A 19068-nucleotide genomic window follows, 5' to 3' on the forward strand; every position below is an offset into this window, starting at 1 on the left:
CTGTGATGTGGCTCTAATCTTGGGGGGGGGGGGTGTAGATTAGTGAATAGAGTCCAACGGAAAACTTTAAAGCTGTCTTTCTCAAATGCAGAGTTTGCCTGATGCCAATTTATGCTCAAGGTCACTTTGATCAGATTTTTACTACGTGTGTGTGGTTGATGCAAGGAAATTATGTATGTATGCTATATTCATAGGCATGGTGCATACACCTACCAAGTTGTTTTGCTGTCCCACATTCTACTCTGGCTTTTGCTAGGTATGTGATATTTTCAATTTAAGGAGAGTTCAACTTGACAGTTTAGTGCTGGAATGAATGTACAAAACTGCAGACAGTGGTGTTGGGGGGGGGATTTGTCCATTTATGCATCGTGTGTCAAATGCTGGCACTTGGAGGGTCTGGTAAAACATTGGTGTTTAAGTTGGGGTTCATAAACTATTATCTCAGATGGTCGAATCTGATATTTTACTACCAGGTTGCTATATCCATAGTGCTAGTCCAGTTTAGTTTTGAGATGTTTGTTCTGCTGTCATGCATCATACCGAGAGTTATTTGTGTTGTCCCAAAGGCTGTTTAGATGCTTCCCTTATCAGGCTGTTGGAGGGGTTACAGTAGGACTTGAACATGCCTCACATTCCTTTTTAAAAGCTGGTCGTCTCGTAAACACATGGTCAGGGTAGCCATTGTGAAGGGTGCTATGCATCCACCCAAGTAGCCTAATTGGGGTGTACTGGTATTAATGAAAATATGAATCTGTAAAGAGAGCTTGCAGATCTACACCAGTAACTGTGGGTCCAGCTACTGGGAGACTGACAGGAGCAGCCAAAGCTTGGGCAACTGTTTCCTCTTGCTGCAGAGGGAAAGGTAATGTTTGGGTAGAAGTTTAGATGAACCATAGCTGTCTTGCAAAGTGGCTCAAGGGGCCCATTTGCCTCCCCTTTTTGAAATGGCACATTGCTACCCATGCATACTTGAGACCTTGTATGAAACTCTTTGGGAGAAGATGGCTGATACTGTGCCCATAAGTCTTAGACTAGTTCTGTGTGCTCATTTCTAACGTTGCATGAGAAGGTACAGCATTCCATTCTCATTTTACAGTGGATGTAAAAAGTGTACACACCCCTGTTGAAATGCCAGGTTTTTGTGATCTAAAAAGGGTACAAAAAACTTTCCACAGCATTGGATATACCATGGAAATGCAGTGAAAACAATCCTCCAGTGGAGAAAATGTGGGACAACAGTAACATTGCAAAAAACTGGGCATCCCTCCAAAATTGTTGAAAATATGAGATGAAAACTGGTTGGGGAGGCTGCCAAGAGACCTACAGCAACACTGAAGGAGCTGCAGGAATTTCTGGCAAGTACTGGGTGTCCTTCAAGAATGCAACTGCAGTCCTGACATATGGGTTGTCCTGCCTCAGGCAGCCCTTCGGTCGGCCGGATTCCAAAGTCTGGGTCTGGCGTCGGCTGATGTCGCCTCCTCTCCGGCGTCAGAGCGGCTGGGGTATAAAGGCATCCGCCAGTGCCATCTTCAGTCTTTCTTGCTGCGCGGTGCCCGAAGCAGAAGCAGTTCGCAAGTGCCGGTCGGTCAGCTCTTGTGTTTTCAGTTACCGAAGTAATCTAAAAGCTGCTTACCCCGTTGGGGAACACTTTTCTTGCCTCAGCTGATGTCAGAAAAAATTGAAAAAGTTAATAATTGTCTTGTGGTAAACAAATACCTCCATAAGGACTTCCATTCTTACTGCCTCCCCTGCCTGGGCCCAGACCACGACGTCTCTGCCTGTGCTCGCTTTAATAAGCGCACACTCAGGCACCGGGCAGATTTTGCCGAAGACTTTGATGATACTTTCGCTTATATCATGCCGTCGGAACAACCGACAGCACATATTAACAAAAACCGCAAGGACTGGGACCGACATCCTTGGCCCGTGCGTCCACCGATACCACACCCACGCCCTCAGAGTGCATTGGTCTCTTCGGAAGCGGTACTTCAACCGCTCCAGAGAAACGACACCGCTTTAGCGCGTACTTCGGTCCCGGAGATTTCACCGGTGCCGGTTGTTTTTCCTCCCGAAACCGAAGCTCTGGATTTACCTGACACCATACCAGTGGATAAAGTTACCCCTGCACGTGGGGCAGCTAGGCCTCCGGTCTCCATGTCCATCAAGGCCTTCACACGTGCTAAGGCGGCCAGCCAGGCCAAGGCCCATCCAAAATCTATTTCCCAGGGCCCCTCTAGCTGCAGATCTAATCTCTCTTATCAGAGGTTCTCAGCTGCATCCAGACAGAGGTTCTCAACCGCCTGCTGATAATAGGCCTAGAACTGAGCAGACAGACACCCTCTCTTCGGATGAAGCCTCTGGGGATTCAGAGCACTCAGATACCCAGGAAGAATCCTTCCAGGCCTACGAGGACTCTGACGCTGAGGAATCTATTCCTTCTGCCTCTCCTCCAGAGGATATTTATTTTGGTGAAGTTCTCCATTCCATGAGGGAACATTTTCAGTGGCAGGGTCAGGAATTTTCTGACACCAGGAAGAGGCTACGTACCTTCCTTAAGTTACCCCAGCACAGGCCTTTAGCTCTTCCTCCAGTGTTGGATGTTCTGGATGATGTATTCTCAGACTCCAGTGCTTGTCCTGATTCTCTCCCTCCAGCTCCTGTCAAGCCAGACAGATATTACAGGGTTCCTGAAACTCATAAGCATCTCTAGGCCCACTCTGTGGATCTAGAAACTATTTCACAGGGGCCTAAAGGAGTGGCTACCTTCTCGGCCAAAAACCCTCTGCCCACGGACAGGGAAGCTAGGTCCCTGGAGAGATGGGGCAACAAGGTTTATACCACTTCCACCCTTGCCATGAGGTCTCAACTGCCTTTTTCATATGTTTCAGTACCAGGATTACTTGATGGATGAGTTGCAGAAAAAATTGGCCTCTGCTGAACCTATAGATAGAAAGGCATTGCAGGATTTGGTTCATAACACCCAGCAGGTTAGCAATCATTTTCTTCAGTGTGGTTATGATGCATTGGAAGCTTCGTGTAGGGCAGCTATGACAGGGGCCGTTATACGTAGACATGCTTGGCTGAAAGAACAGCCTTTGCCAGACCATGTTAAAGTAAAGCTCCTGGATGCACCTCTGGAAAAACAGAAGCTTTTTGGTGCTAATGCTCAGGATGTGTTAGTCTATTGAGGAAAGGCAAAATCAGTACAGACAGTCAAGGATTTCCTCCAGGTTCAGCCACCCAGATTCAGAAGGAATTGGTCCTTTCCAGACACTGACAAGTTTTCAAAGGGGGGAAAAACAGGTGTGCTCGAGGTAGAGGGCAATACCGAGGCTCCTACAGGGGCCGCCAGTGGCAACCACCAAATCAGAGAAGTGGTGCAGGGAGTTAAGCACCACAGGGGCAATCACAATGACTTGACTTCCACACCGCCGACCAGGGCTCAGAGAAGCACCTCTAGGCGGAAAATTATCCTTATTCTCAAAGAACTGGCACGGACAAATGGATTCTGGACATAGTAGACAAAGGGTTACAGGTTCCACTTCCATACTCTACCAACGAGACAAGGCATGCCAAACCTGTGTCACAATCAAAGGGCAGAGGCACTCATACAAGTTTCAAAACTGTTACAAATAAAAGCAATAGAAAAGGTTCCTCCTCAGGAACAAGGCCAGGGATTCTACTCAAGACTGTTTCTTGTTCCAAGGAAAGAAAAACAATGGAGGCCTATACTGGACTTGTCCGCTCTAAACACTTTTCTCATTGTGCCAAAAGTCAAAATGCTGACGTTACAGCAACTCCTTCCCATGCTGGGCAAGGGGTCTTGGCTGGTTACTCTGGACCTCAAGAAGGCATACCTGCATGTCCCAGTCAGACACAGTTGCAGAAGATACCTCAGATTTCTTGCAGGGACAGAGCATTATCAATTCTCAGCATTGCCGTTTGGCTTATCTACTACGTCCAGAGTATTCACGAAATGCCTGGCATCAGTAGTTGCACATTGCAGGCTCCAGGGGATTCAAATATACCCTTACCTGGACGACTGCCTTATACAAGCAGACGGCAAACAAACCTTTGAGAAACTTGGATTATGTCATTCAATTGTTACAGGCTTTGGGATACACAGTCAACATTCAAAAGTAAAGACTACTGCCATCTCAACAGATTGTGTGTCCAGTTTTGCTCCTAGAAAAATAATCACAAATGGCTTTCCTCACAGAGGAGAAACAAGAGCATTTACCAGATTATTTCAAAAGCCTGGCAAAGCTTACCCAGCTGACCGCAAGGAAGACCCTGCAGGCCCTGGGGTTCATGGCATCTTGCATTCTTCTGATCCCTCTGGCAAGACTACACATGAGAAAGCTACAATGGTACCTAAAGCTTATGGTCTCAACACAGCCACAACCTAGAAGACATAATACCACTCATTCCATGCCTGCAAAGGGAATTTTTGTGGTGGGCTCAAGCAAGTCATGTAAACGAAGGCATGTCTTTCAACAAGGCTCAAGCAAGTCAAACCATTACAACAGACGCCTCAGATCATGGATGGGGGGCACACATGGAGGGCAGATGCATTCAAGGGCAATGGACTCCCATGGAAATGCATCTGCACATAAATCAAAGATGCACATAAATCAAAGATGTTGGCAGTGATGCATGCAATAGAGGCCTTTGGAAAATCTCTTCAAGGACATCTGCTAATAAGGACAGACAACACCACTGTCATGTGGTATATAAACAAGCAAGGAGGCACTCATTCGTATCCTCTCTGCAGACTAACAATGACTCTTAGGGCTCTGCATGGGACCTCAATTATGTCTTGGAAAAATTAACTCTTCCTCCTTTCGAACCAGCAGCATCTTCAGAAATGCAATTTCTCTCCTGGAAAACTGTTTTTCTGTTGGCAGTTACCTCAGCAAGAAGAGTCTCTGAGATACAGGCCCTCATGGCAGTACCTCCCTTTCTCATTTTCCATCAGGACAGAGTTTCTCTAAGGACCAATCCTTCATGCCAAAAGTGATATCCAGGGTGTCTCTAAATCAAGCAATTCACCTGCCTACTTTCTTTCCCAATCCTCAAAATAAGGGGGAAAAGCTGCTGCACACTTTGGATATACACGGACAATTAAGCTACTACTTGGACAGAACAAAGACCACCCGGAAGTCTGACCAACTATTTGTAGCCTATGCTGCTGGAGTGCAAGGAAAGGCAATCTCCAAACAAACCATTTCAAAATGGATTGGACACTGCATCAGATTCTGTTACTCTTTCCATGGAAAAGGTGTGCCAGCCAATATTAGGTCACACTCCACCAGAGCTATAGCCACTTCCACAGCCTTTCTAAGAGGAGTGGCTACAAAGGACATTCTAGAGGCTGCTACATGGAGCTCTGTGCATACATTTACCAAACACTACAACCTGCCTTTATACTCCAGATCCCGAGCAGGCTTTGCTTCGGCAGTCCTGCAGGGCCTTTTTAGCTACACCATCCCTTTCTTAGAACCTACCACCCCCAGCTTGGCTATGGTATTCAACCCATATGTCAGGACTGCAGTTGCATTCTTGAAGGACATAGTACAGTTTTGTACCTACCATAAATGTAGATGTCCGATAGATATGCAACTGCAGTCAGGTTTTCCCTCCCTCCTACCCCTCTGCATTATTCCTTTTGGGTCCATTTCCCCCTTTTCCTCTTTTAGCTGGGGATATCTGTTATGGTGTATCTGTTTATTACTGCTGTGCGTGTCTGGAATTTATCCATTCACAAAATTTAGCCTTCCTTGGAGGGCACCTGGCATCTGGGGCAAGAAACACTGAAGAAGATGACGCCGGCGGATGCCTTTATACCCCAGCCGCTCTGACGTCTGGGAGGAGGTGACATCAGCAGACACCGGACCCAGACTTTGGAATCCGGCCGACCGAAGGGCTGTTTGAGGCAGGACAACCCATGTGTCAGGGTATCGGACATCTACACTTATGGTAGGTACAAAACTGTACTTTGTACTACATGTGACCACCATCTCCTGTATTCTCCGTCTGGGGAAGGGGTGCAAGACGCAAGTCTTTTCTTACACAAACATCAGGCTTGGCTAAAATTTGCAAAACATAGTCTCCCAAAAGCATTTGGGGAAAAATGTGTTACGGTCTGAGACGAAAGTTGAACTTTATGGCCACTATTCCAAAAGGTACATTTGGCACACAAACATTTTGCATCACCCAAAGAACACACACCCATGGTGAAGCATGGTGGTTGCAGTATCATACTTTGGGGTTGCTTTTCTTCAGCTGGAACTGGGGCTTTAAGGTGGGGGGAATTATGAACAGTTCCAAATACCAGTCACCTTTGGACCAAAACCTTCAGGCGTCTGCTAGAATGCTGAAGAATTTCACTTTTCAACAGGACACCCAAACATGCATCAAGTCAACAAAAGAATGGGTTCGCCAGAAGAAAAGGAATGGCCCATGCAGAGCCCAGAACTAAATCTGATAGAAAATCTGTGAGGTGACCTGAAGAGGGCTGTGCACAAGAGATGCCTTCACAATCTGTCAGGTTAGGAGCCCTTTTCCAAGGAAGAGTGGGCAGATACTGCCAAGTCATCTTATTCTGCTGATAAGACTCCTACCCAAGAAAACAATACTGTAAATCAAATATCTGGTCTGAGTTTTGTTGAGGGCAGCCCAAGCAGTGAGACAGGATGTTCATATACTCAGATGGTCCTTGTGTGCTGGGAAGAGGTATGGCTGGAGAGCTGGTAGTAGTTCAGTTAGTCATGCAGTGCTTGTAGACAATATAAATGTTTTAGGAGATGCCACTTTTTGTCAGAAGGGAGCCACTTGGTCCTTCCCCACGCCTTAATCATGTGAGGTGGTTTACCCAGGTATTGATATGCCTGTGGTGGCAATGCAAATAAGGCTGGTCAAATGCAAGGCCATAATGGTCTTGTGCACAATGTGTAAACTTGCAGTTTCCTTTAGGATATTCATTTTTTTCTTAATAGCTTAAAAACTAATGGTTAAGGCACTTAAGCTCATTATAGGTGAATATCCTGAGTGGAAAGTTGCATTACGTTCTGTTGATTCAAGGCTAGAAAGTGAAATTTGGTTCTCTGTGCAGGGAGTGAGTGGTTTCTGTAATGCACAATCTCATTATGATTTGTGTCTGTTTTTAGATATCCAGAATGGAATCCAGACATGGGACCATCAATGTAAGTAACTCTGAGGTGGTGTCTTCTTAACCAGTCAAACATTTTGCAGTACCATTCACCTTTGAATATTAGAAGTTTTTCCATTGATTGAACTGCAGCATTTGTACACCTTTCTCTGTAGGTTTGAGCCTGGGTTTCTACAGTCTACAAACCCTGCTCCAGGGATTCTTGGACCACCACCGGCTCCACTGCATTTTGGCGGACCACCACCACCAATGGGCCCACCACCTATGGGCCCCCCACCTATGGGACCGCCACCAGGTATAGTATGGCTACCATTATAGATTATGTATTGAATCTTTGCCTTTTGGGAGTGTCTGTCAAGCATTTTTAGCAATTTTGCCTGTGTTTAGGATTAATGTGAGGTTTTGGGGTGCAACACTGACTTAAAGCCAAGTGGGTATGCAAAGTAGTAGAATTTCTTGTTCCCCTTTCTTTTCAACTGAGTGATATTCGTAGACTGAATTCTTGCCTTAGCTGTCAAGTTTGAGAACCTTACCAAAGGTGAGGGTATAGGATTAAAAATAAAAGGCTTTTAAATGCCAACAGATCCACTACATTAGAACTTAAAGGACAACCGCGCCCTCAGACTCAAACATATTAATTTCATCATGGTTTGATGTTTCCTACATTTTAATAGCACTCAGACTATTTTGAGCTTTTTAGATGCAATTTCTGACTCTGACCACATGGGGTCTGGCATATTGAAAAAATTCAGACTGTTTACACTGCCTCAAATAATGCAATTTAATGCATCAGATCTGCCACGTTTTGCCTTAAGCTGCTGTCACTTCATTGACTTAACAGGCATTCACTGCAGTCTTAAAATCCCCTACTTTTGGTTAAAATGTTATCCTTTTTCAATGACCACTAAAAACACAAGCAGTGCAAATGCTACAGAGCAGAACTGAAAGGTGCATTTTCTAGCCCTATTCATCTTAGAAATGCTAAATTGCTTTCTTTTGTGAAGGCTGAAATCTAGTTCTTCAAGGAATCTCCCCTCCCACTTCACACCTACCTTCCCTAGCTGTCAGAGCCAAGGGTAATTTGACCCATTATCTGTATGTGATTGACAGCTCGTCACAGCAGGTGACCAGAGTAATGTACTGTTTGCTTGTCAGCCTTTTCCTCCTTACACTGGGAGACTTTTTTTTGTTGCACTACTCCTGTCAAATTTAAAACCAAGCTACATAGCACTGGCAATAATCCCTGCTTTGCAAAGCAGTCTGCCACTTATTTTCCCTTCCTGTTTAAATAGCTAACAAATGATGCACTATAAACTTGAAATATTTTAGACTTGCATGACAGCACCCACATGCTTTTTTGAGTCAATATTTTAAAAAAATTATGGTAGTGCAGACACACGCACACACACACACTGCTTTACTTCTACAATGATTTAGATTTTTACATTTTATAGCAGTGTACTAACCAAGCAGAGAAATCTGGTTCAAAAGCAAGGATAAATTGATGAACCTCAGCGCAAGAAATTAGGACAAAGCCATACATAGAAGTGGGACAAAGGCACAAATGGAAAAGCGCAGTCTGGGTCTGAACTGTCTGCAAACAGCTACAGTTAACTTTGAGTATGTGTCTACCTGTTTGAGCCAATATTCATTTTCCCCTGGAGAGCACTCTGCTTTGGCTTGTAAGCAGCCCCCCCCCCCACCACACACACACATTCCACTTTCTCTTATTCCCTTCTGTTAGCAAATAGTATCCGCCATAACTCATCAAGCATTAAACATAACTGGGGAAATATAAACCCTGGATCAAAATGAAAATAAGTAGGCTAAGCTAAAAATGCAGCTGTGAAAGGGAAGCATGTGGCACCCTTACGAACAGAAAAAGATTAACTCCACTAATGTGCAATTAAAAACTTGGGAGGACACAATATCAGGTCTAGGGAGGCATAGAAACAGGGACAAATTACATTTAGGATACACTATTAAGAAGTAATAAGACTTACCTTACTTATGAAGTAGCAAAACGCTGGTGAAGAAGTGCTTCACATGAATAGAGTCGACCAGATTTGCTAACACAGAAAAGGAGTTCCACACAGCACCTAGTCCATTTATTAGGTTAACAGTGTGCTGGGAAAGGCAGTGTTGACATCACAATGTGGGAGGATCACAGGGATTCTGTACAGCATGCAAATAAGGCAGTGTTTACATCACTTTGGGGGAGGAAACCTCCCAGGATCTTCAGCAAGAGCTATGGCAGATGTGACATCATTATTTAAGAGACGACTAGACAGTTTTCATCTTGGTTTTAAAACTGAAAGTCAAACAGTACGGAAAAGTATGAAGCCTAAGCAGTAAAAGAGAATAGTGGAATTTTTTTTTAAAGCTGCGGTTATTTTTTTTTTGAGGCTGTATCACATAACAGGATTTTAGGGAGACATCAGGTAGAGATATTTGATTTGATATCCCATTGTTTTCCTTTAAGGGACAAAATTCTCTCAAAGCTGTAAATCTCCCCAAGTGGGAGGACTGACATAAGCCACATACCAAACTGTTGGGATGTCCACTTAGACTCGTGTCCCATTAAGTGTGGCATAACTTTTGAAAAATGGTATGTGTATTTTAATAGAAAGCAATACACTTTGTATCCTGGCTAAACTATTTTTTTTATTTACTTTTTGTAGTAAGCTTACAAATAAGAGAGATGCACTCCATCTTAAATTCTATCGAGCAACTCCCTCCTGATGTGATGTTTAGAAGAAAAAATATTACTTTTGAAATTTAGTATTAGCATTAAGTAGGTTTGTGAACCCTTCAGCTAACTTAATTCCGAGTATTGGCATTAAGTAGGTTTGTGAACCCTTCAGCTAACTTAATTCCGAGTATTGGCATTAAGTAGGTTTGTGAACCCTTCAGCTAACTTAATTCCGAGTATTGGCATTAAGTAGGTTTGTGAACCCTTCAGCTAACTTAATTCCGAGTATTGGCATTAAGTAGGTTTGTGAACCCTTCAGCTAACTTAATTCCGAGTATTGGCATTAAGTAGGTTTGTGAACCCTTCAGCTAACTTAATTCAGTATTGGCATTAAGTAGGTTTGTGAACCCTTCAGCTAACTTAATTCAGTATTGGCATTAAGTAGGTTTGTGAACCCTTCAGCTAACTTAATTCAGTATTGGCATTAAGTAGGTTTGTGAACCCTTCAGCTAACTTAATTCAGTATTGGCATTAAGTAGGTTTGTGAACCCTTCAGCTAACTTAATTCCGGTATTGGCATTAAGTAGGTTTGAGAACCCTTCAGCTAACTTAATTCCCAGTATTGGCATTAAGTAGGTTTGTGAACCCTTCTGCTATCTTAATTCCGGCTATTGGCATTAAGTAGGTTTGTGAACCCTTCAGCTAACTTAATTCCGAGTATTGGCATTAAGTAGGTTTGTGAACCCTTCAGCTAACTTAATTCCGAGTATTGGCATTAAGTAGGTTTGTGAACCCTTCAGCTAACTTAATTCCGAGTATTGGCATTAAGTAGGTTTGTGAACCCTTCAGCTAACTTAATTCCGTATTGGCATTAAGTAGGTTTGTGAACCCTTCAGCTAACTTAATTCAGTATTGGCATTAAGTAGGTTTGTGAACCCTTCAGCTAACTTAATTCAGTATTGGCATTAAGTAGGTTTGTGAACCCTTCAGCTAACTTAATTCCGGTATTGGCATTAAGTAGGTTTGTGAACCCTTCAGCTAACTTAATTCAGTATTGGCATTAAGTAGGTTTGTGAACCCTTCAGCTAACTTAATTCAGTATTGGCATTAAGTAGGTTTGTGAACCCTTCAGCTAACTTAATTCCGAGTATTGGCATTAAGTAGGTTTGTGAACCCTTCAGCTCACTTAATTCCGTGTATTGGCATTAAGTAGGTTTGTGAACCCTTCAGCTAACTTAATTCAGTATTGGCATTAAGTAGGTTTGTGAACCCTTCAGCTAACTTAATTCCGAGTATTGGCATTAAGTAGGTTTGTGAACCCTTCAGCTAACTTAATTCCGAGTATTGGCATTAAGTAGGTTTGTGAACCCTTCAGCTAACTTAATTCCGAGTATTGGCATTAAGTAGGTTTGTGAACCCTTCAGCTAACTTGTTAATTCGAGTGACTCCTCCAGGTGCGTCTGCATTAACTCCTACTGACTGACACCTCTAAGTGTCAAATATTGCCTCATACTTGCATCAATAATTTGAAAGTTGTCAGCTAGATGAAGAATAAAATGCTGATGAGTTTATAACTTATTACAAATGTAGTAACTGTTTACTGTGACTTAGAAAAATTCAGTTGAAGACATAAAATCTAAAAATGCTAACATTGTAAATGTAGTTTGTGCTGTAACCCACATGGTTCTGGAAATTAAAAACCTTTGAAGTATGACAACATAATATGATTCTGTCATTGGGGTCCAGCCATTGAAAGTTGGTGTAAACTTCCAGAGCTCCAGTGGAGTGAGGTACATGAGCTGTTAACGGCATGTTTGCTTTTTATGAAGTGACTGGTTGTTGGGAGGAGCCTGGACTGTGTATAAAGATGCCCACTGTAAGGGTAAGACGGCACTAATTAGCAGCTCCATCTAAACCCTTTGTGGCCTTTTGGTACCTACCTGCAGAATCTGAGGATATGCCACTTTCTTTGCAGTTTGTGCAGAAATCAAGGCATTTAACCTGGGTGGCACACAGTAGAAGCTAGTGGTTTCAGTATGAAAATATTAGACATGGTTCAGGTAACTGAGGCTTCTGGCTGCTGCTTACTTGTAGTCAGTTGTAACTTTTTTTTTTTTTTATATATATAAGTATCATGTGCTTAATTACCCTAAACAGGATAGGTCATACATGCCCCTTAAAGCTTAAGCAGGTGGATTGTGAGACATTTGGGCATAATACTTGGTCCCTTCAAGTGTTGCAGTGTGGGTGGTGTCAACATGGTGCAAACCTGACCTTCCAAAAGGTTAGCAGGCCCAGAGGCTTTTCTCTTGGCCAGTAACTAATTTCTTTCAGAGGTGCACTGTCAAAGGATTTGACCCCCCCCCCCATGCATGTGCTTTAAATGTTCCCCAAGGCATTACTCTATTCCTGTTAGCTTGGTTTCTGGACTGCATTTCAAGTTCTGGGTAACGCTTCCAAAATGTTCTGCATGTGAAGTAAACAAGATTTTGCTGGCCATACATTATGCAAGCTGAACAGAGTTGGTAACTAGTCCCCCTCTGGTATGACTGGTAGGTAGGTATTTTGTCTTTTTCCCCAAAGCTCTTGCTTCCTTTTGTCTTGACTTGGTTTTTGCGTACAGTTCTAAGAACTGTTGTCTAATGAACTTTTTAAGTATTGTAGTGAAGCTTTTTGCAGCTGTCTAAAGGCAAGTTGAGGCCTGCTGATGAGCAAACTAGTTTCTCTGGGTGCCCTCTTTTCTTAACCTTTTTGGGTTCTCACAGCAGGTATGTTCCAGTTGGAATGTTTTGAGATGTTTAAAGTGGGTCCCTGCCTCCAAGGTGCAGGATCCTCCTGGGCTGCAGTGGCCAATGGGGTAGTCTCCACTTCTCTATTTCGTATCTGCTTGACAGAACTTAAAGCAAACTCTCCTGTAATGACATTATCTCACTTTTGATTTTCTCATGAGTTCGTTGGTTGCGCTTAACCAAGATGTTAAGCCAACCAATAGTACAGGAAAGTGACACTTGTTTCCACTCATTGTACAAATCTGTTTCTTCTTCAGTGAATGGTGTCGCTGGCAGTTTTTCAATCCGCAAACGAGGAGTGATGTTTAAGCTGATATATTTCTCAAGCAAACGAGTGTCAAAATATAAGGCTATTTCCTTGGACATTAATTTGGTGAGTTCAAGAAAACGCTCAGCAGCATCATTACCTCCAATATTCCATGGATCCAAATTGGAATACCTTCTGTCACGTTCGGTGAAGAAATCAGTAAACAAGAATGTATCAACTGAACCGCTCCGTTCAGAGCTTGTATTCCGAAGCGACATGGTTATAAATAACAATGTCTAAATTACTGAACAGGTGAGAATAAGACTGAGTAACGAGTTCCAGAAAGCAAAAACATACGAAAAGTCAGCAATTCTGCCCAATACACACCAAAGCAGTCAATATTCCACCAAAGTTCTTTATTCCATCAACGATCTGGTACCTCGGCAATTCGCCTTCAAAGGATCACAATTCAACATTCAAAATAGGCTCATTTTATACTATTTCATTAATTAGCCAATTAATAAATTTAGTTCAATTAGACTTGAAAAGTTCAAATTAAAGTGACCTTTGCTTAATTTAATATTTAGACATCTAATATATATTTAAATGCTTGAATCTTGCTTAAAAATAAGGTTTATATTTTTATACATACGTGCACACATTATAAAACATATATGTATATGTGTTAAGTCCACTTTTTTATACGTTTTATACATTTTTTCATATATATAACACAGCTGAATTTATTATGAATGTATAATATGGTTTAAGCATTTAAATATATATTAGATGTCTAAATATTAAATTTTATGCAAAGGTCACTTTAATTTGAACTTTTTAAGTTTAATTGAACTAAATTTAATTGGCGAATGAAATAGTATAAAATGAGCCTATTTTGAATGTTGAATTGTGATCCTTTGAAGGCGAATTGCCGAGGTACCAGATCGTTGATGGAATAAAGAACTTTGGTGGAATATTGACTGCTTTGGTGTGTATTGGGCAGAATTGCTGACTTTTCGTATGTTTTTGCCTTGTGTGTGGAGTCTGCATATCCTCCCTGTGGTAGAGTGATGTTTAGAAGACATGCGTGGAATGGGCATGCCTTTGAAAGTTGGGTGCTAACCTGGCACCTGTTTAAAAAAAAAAACACCCTGCCAATCATTAGCGGGAGTTCACTGTGGCGACCCCTAACCAGGAAAAGCCGAAAGAAAAACAATTTTGCAGATTCTTGTCTGTGGAATCTCACTTTTACACAAGCTTGGATTCAAAGAGAACATTTGTTAAGGTGTCAGCAAGACACCAAGTTCAGAGCTTTTTTCCATAAGAAAAAGTAGATCTAAAGAGCTATATCCAAAGCGTCCCACACAGACGTGGGCCACTGCGTGGTACTTCAATTTTAGGTCTTGTGGCATCTGATTCTAATGATACTTGTGGCAGGACTCACCTGAATTCTCTCATCCCAGATTTGGCATCCCTTTACAAATCCAGTGCTGGGTTTTCAGAGAAATCACTTGGGGGGGGGGGGGGCAGCAGCAGCCGCCACCACCACCACCACCACCACCACCACCACCACCACCTTCCTAACCTCTCTTGCCTGTGCTCCAATGCAGTCAGTCATCCTTGTAACATGTTGAGATCCAGGGGGCCAGACAACGGTCATGTGATCAGTAAGCAAGGGGGGAGCGGGTCTTGCCACCTTTGCAGACTAGTCTTGTTAGCTTGGGATATAGCTTCACAGTACAATCTCTCTACAGGTGTCAGTTTTCTGACCGAATAAAATTGTGGCAGAAGCTGAGCAGGACAAGGCTACTCTATCAGGAGTGGTTTCAGTATTTGACCCATTTATTTGGGCAGGGGGGGGGGGTTCTTTCCTGCTCTCCAACATTCATCTGGTGAGTTTTTGCTCCAGGACTCCATGGAACGCTTGAAAGGCTGCCTTCTTTCTCGACAGGAATGTTCCCTTAAGCTTTTTAACTCTTTCCACTGGTGCGGGGATTAGGTCATTGTGGTGACTTCTCAACCAATTGTCTTGACATTCAGAATGAGCAGGGACATTGCCACAGTCTTACTCTAAAAATCTACTCAAAAAAGGGTGTTTGTTACACCCTGCCATCAGACCCCATTTGACTGCCAGGTTGATAGGTTCCTAAAAGGAATTTAAGACCCTGTTTTTAGCAGGTATTGATGGGGAAAAATGTTTTCTTGATGCCTACAAAACCTGTCCCCACTCTAGGCTAGTTCTATGGTTAATCTGTGCAAGTTAATGTCCTATAGCCTTTTTTAATATTCCAAGGTTCATTTTGACCAGTGTTTTCCAGTTTGAATGTGCTAGTGTCATTTTTTCTCCCCCTTTGGAAATGGGGGGGGGGGGTCAAAGACTTCAAGAAAAAAGTAGCACCTCCTTGTTGTGATCTTGTCCATTTGAACCAGCTAATTCTGTTGGAGGTTAACTGGGAGAACTTGCCGCTCGGAGGAAGTAATGTTGACTCACCACAAGTCTGCAACTCTTTCCACAGAAAAATTTTTTTAGTCTTTTGTACTGAAGTGGCTTCTTGAGTTCAATTCAAATGTTTGTCGCAATCTTAAACATGAAACTTGAGGGGAATAGGATACTTCATGCCTTGGATGTACACATACGGCTCTCATAGTATATTGACCGACTTAAGTACATCAGATGCTTGGATCCATTTATTTTTTGTGAAGGTAAAGGGAAACCCTGTCCAAGCGGACCATTTCTATTTTTTTTCTCGAGCCATTTCTTTTTTTTTTTTTTCTCCAGAAAAATATTCCAGGCAGGGTTAAGACCTGCTCTGGGGCCCCTGCTTCATCTGGGGCTTTTTTGGAAAGGGTTGGATTCTAGTGTTTTAGAAGTAGCAACATGGTCCTCACAAACTCCTTACCTAGGTCTGGATCGGGCTTTTCTAGCCCCATTCTCCAGGGGCTTCTGGACCCTTCCACATCCCATTGTTTATGTAGGATAGTGTTATCAAAAGTGCAGTTGTGCAAATAAACCTACCAGAGCAGTAGATGGTCCCTCCATTCCCCTTTGTTTCCTTAGTGTTTGGCAGGGTCGTATTGTGGTGGTTTAGAATGTGGCTCTTATCCTTGTAAGATGCCCCCGTTTAACAAGTAGTAGTACTACATCAGCAATCATGGTAAGGTTACTTATAAAACTGCACCGTTGACAACTTCTGTCCAAGGGCCTATAGATTGGCGTTGTGGGAGCATGGCCAGGTTGAACTCTGTGCAGTTTCTCTCACTTCAAGATAAGTATTTGGAACAGCTCCCAGCTCCCATTTGTTTTTGTTCCCGTGTGGTCCTGCATAGATACTAGATTGAATGTTTCTGCTGTTAACATTGTAAAGTACTATTTCAGTGACATTCATAACTAACTTGGTTTGCGCATAGGTTAAATCTTTGTATTCAACTTTGGAAGCAGGTGTTGCTCAGTATTAAACATGCTCAATGTTTTTCCTCCAGGTATGGGTGGAGACATGCACGGGATGATGAGGCCCAATAGAAAGGTAAGTCTATGCTTGGCTATTTAAATTTTCAGACTTCAATTTTGTAGTGTTGCTATGTAAATGCTGGTAGGGCTCTTTCTTTACGGACCATGTTAATGTTTTGTTTTAGCACTATTGGCAGTTGCAACTGATTTACACTTTACTTTGGTTTTACGAAGGCTATGATGGTACTACAACCTTGGTGGGGGTTAACAGAAAACAGCAGTCTTTAGTAGCTTAGGTTTGTTTTTCTCTCTAGGCTCGTTAAGTTAGCTTAGAAGTTTTTAGATACTTGTAAAATGTGCTTTTTTTTTTTTTTTTGTCTAATTCACAGGAGGCTGGCAGAGTGGTTCACATCATGGATTTTCAGAGAGGGAAGAATCTGAGACAACAATTGCTTCAGTTGGTTGAACCTTTTGGGGCTGTTAATAACTTCCTGATTCTGAACAATATTAATGAGGTAATCACTAATTCTCCAGTATTGGATAACGTTTTTCTACTGTTTAATGCTTAATTTTCTATGATCAGGGGTGAAATAACTTAAAATTGTCTGTAAAGCATACTGCTGAAATCAACACTTACAGGAATCCCACACTGTTTCAGATCAAATTACATGTCTTGTGTGGTTAAAAATGTAACTGCACACTTTTAAAACCAGAAAAAAAAAGTGGACTTTATAGTGGGCTTATTGTTTTTGAGATGTTTTGCCAACTCTGGTACCTGAATTGTTCGGCATGGCTTTAGAGTAAATTTAACTTAGAAGCAGTGTATAACTGGAAGGAGTTTCTAAACTGAGGTATAAATGAGCTAAAGTGCAAGTCTGAAATTGTTTCAGGATATAAGATTGTTCTTTTTTTCTTTGTGTTGGTGGAACATTTCTCCAAAATGTTCTGCTTGCAGAAGCTAAGCAGATTTTGTCCCAAGTTTAGTGGTCGAGCCCATTCTGCTTAAACTACCGGCAGTAAGTCTTCTGATAACATTTGTGAAGGCTACCAGTCTGCACTGCCATAAGACCAGATTTGTACAACTTGGGGTGGTTTGTATTTGCTTCAAATGTCAGTTTGGAATATTTTAACTATAATCGCAATGGTTAATGGGTAATGTACGTTTCCCTTTCTGATTTGGAACATGCAACATTTGGATAAATTGCTTGTCCAGTCTGATCTTGATCTGGTTTTTATGTACTGGACACTGGGTAGTAAATTCCTGCTCATTAGTACTTGGCAGAGGTGAGCAGCTGAAAGACTTATGTAATTGAGTTCTGCATTCTTTTTTTGTTTCTTAGGCATTTATTGAAATGACCACACCTGAAGAAGCCCAAGCAGTAGTTGAGTTTTACTGGGCTAGACCAGCTTTCATTTTTGGCAAGCCAGTGAGGGTCCACCTATCCCAGAAATACAAAAGGATAAAGGTATGACTGATAAATCTTACAGCACATTTGTGTTGTGCATTACCATGACTCTCTTCACTGCATTAGTGAACTGTATAGTAAAGTATGATGCTGAGGTGCCTTTTCTGCAGAGTCAGCATGTCTTCTCTTTGTCCTGGTGGGTTGTCTGTGGGTGCTCCATTCCAAACACCTGGCATAGGTGGGTTTGGCCATAGGGGTGGGTGTGTGTATGTGGTGTGGAAGAAAAGCAAAGGCACAGCTGGCCACCCCGTAGTGAGCCTTTGCTCTAGATTCTTACTGAAGTGACACCAGGACCCTCTGTGTAAACACTGGGCACAGAGGTTGTAAGTGCATATTTTGTGTAACTGCAAGTCTAGCAGTATGTGAACTTTCAAAGAGGCTGTAATGAATATGCTCTCTTTACAGAGACCAGAACAGAAGCAGGAGCTTGGCAGAGTGGTGCATCTTAGTAACTTGCCAAGTATGCAGTACTCGGATTCAGAGTTGCTAGACCTTATTGAACCGTTTGGAAAAGTGAAGAACTACATTCTTATGAGATTAAAGCATCAGGTACGTGTGTCGCTACAAGCACCTGGGAACATTCAGTTTATATACTTCTGATAAGTTTCAGGAGATGTGAGAAATTAAGTTAGTCTAGAGTTGCAGCTGATCTGCAGTGTTCAATATTTAAATTACCATCGGTGTTCAATACTTTAATGACCTTGTAAGCGGAAAGGCTAATTAGTACTTTACAACTGGGTTTTAAATTGCATGTTTGTATTTGAAATATGGGCTGACTTTATTTCTATCTGTAGGCTTTCTTGGAAATGGAGACGAGAGGGGAAGCTATAGCTTTGGTTGACAGCTGCAGGAAGAAGCCACTGCTGTTTAATGGTAAACCGATAAAAGTGGACTTGTCCGAAAAGTACAAAAAACTGATTTTGAGGGTATGTTTGCAGTCACTTCACTAGAAATTTTAAATTACAAACGTGCAACCTATGATACTGTCTTGTACCAATCTGTTTTGATAGTAATGTGCCCCCCCCCCCCCCCAAAATTTGTTTTTTGGGATTCTTTATTTCTAGAAATAAGTACTCTAACTCAAGTCGGTACTGGTCCCCCCCAGTACTGAGCATGAATGAGTAATGTATGGAAATGTGTCTGCACTGTACTTTTTTAATCTTAAAAGCCACCTTGTTAAACCCAAGGTTTTCCTCAACTTTAAGGTGATGGCTGGCCTACAAAGTTGCACACTAGTTGTAATACAAATACAAGA

The 19068-nt window shown here is 42.2% G+C and overlaps 1 protein-coding gene across 3 annotated transcripts in view; it reads left to right on the forward strand.

Moving 5' to 3' along the window:
- Positions 1-19068, forward strand: part of MATR3 (matrin 3) — a 67154-nt gene that overhangs the window by 16287 nt on the left and 31799 nt on the right. For all 3 annotated transcript variants that reach the window (XM_044068992.1, XM_044068994.1, XM_044068993.1), the window contains 7 exons: positions 7170-7205; positions 7327-7466; positions 16380-16423; positions 16737-16862; positions 17688-17813; positions 18219-18362; positions 18608-18739. In XM_044068992.1, coding sequence (XP_043924927.1) covers positions 7170-7205; positions 7327-7466; positions 16380-16423; positions 16737-16862; positions 17688-17813; positions 18219-18362; positions 18608-18739 — 748 coding nt within the window. The remainder of the gene's footprint in view (positions 1-7169; positions 7206-7326; positions 7467-16379; positions 16424-16736; positions 16863-17687; positions 17814-18218; positions 18363-18607; positions 18740-19068) is intronic.

This window comes from Protopterus annectens, chromosome 4.part0 (genome assembly GCF_019279795.1).
Source record: "Protopterus annectens isolate FY-2018-M chromosome 4.part0, PAN1.0, whole genome shotgun sequence".
Classification (NCBI taxonomy): domain Eukaryota; kingdom Metazoa; phylum Chordata; order Ceratodontiformes; family Protopteridae; genus Protopterus; species Protopterus annectens.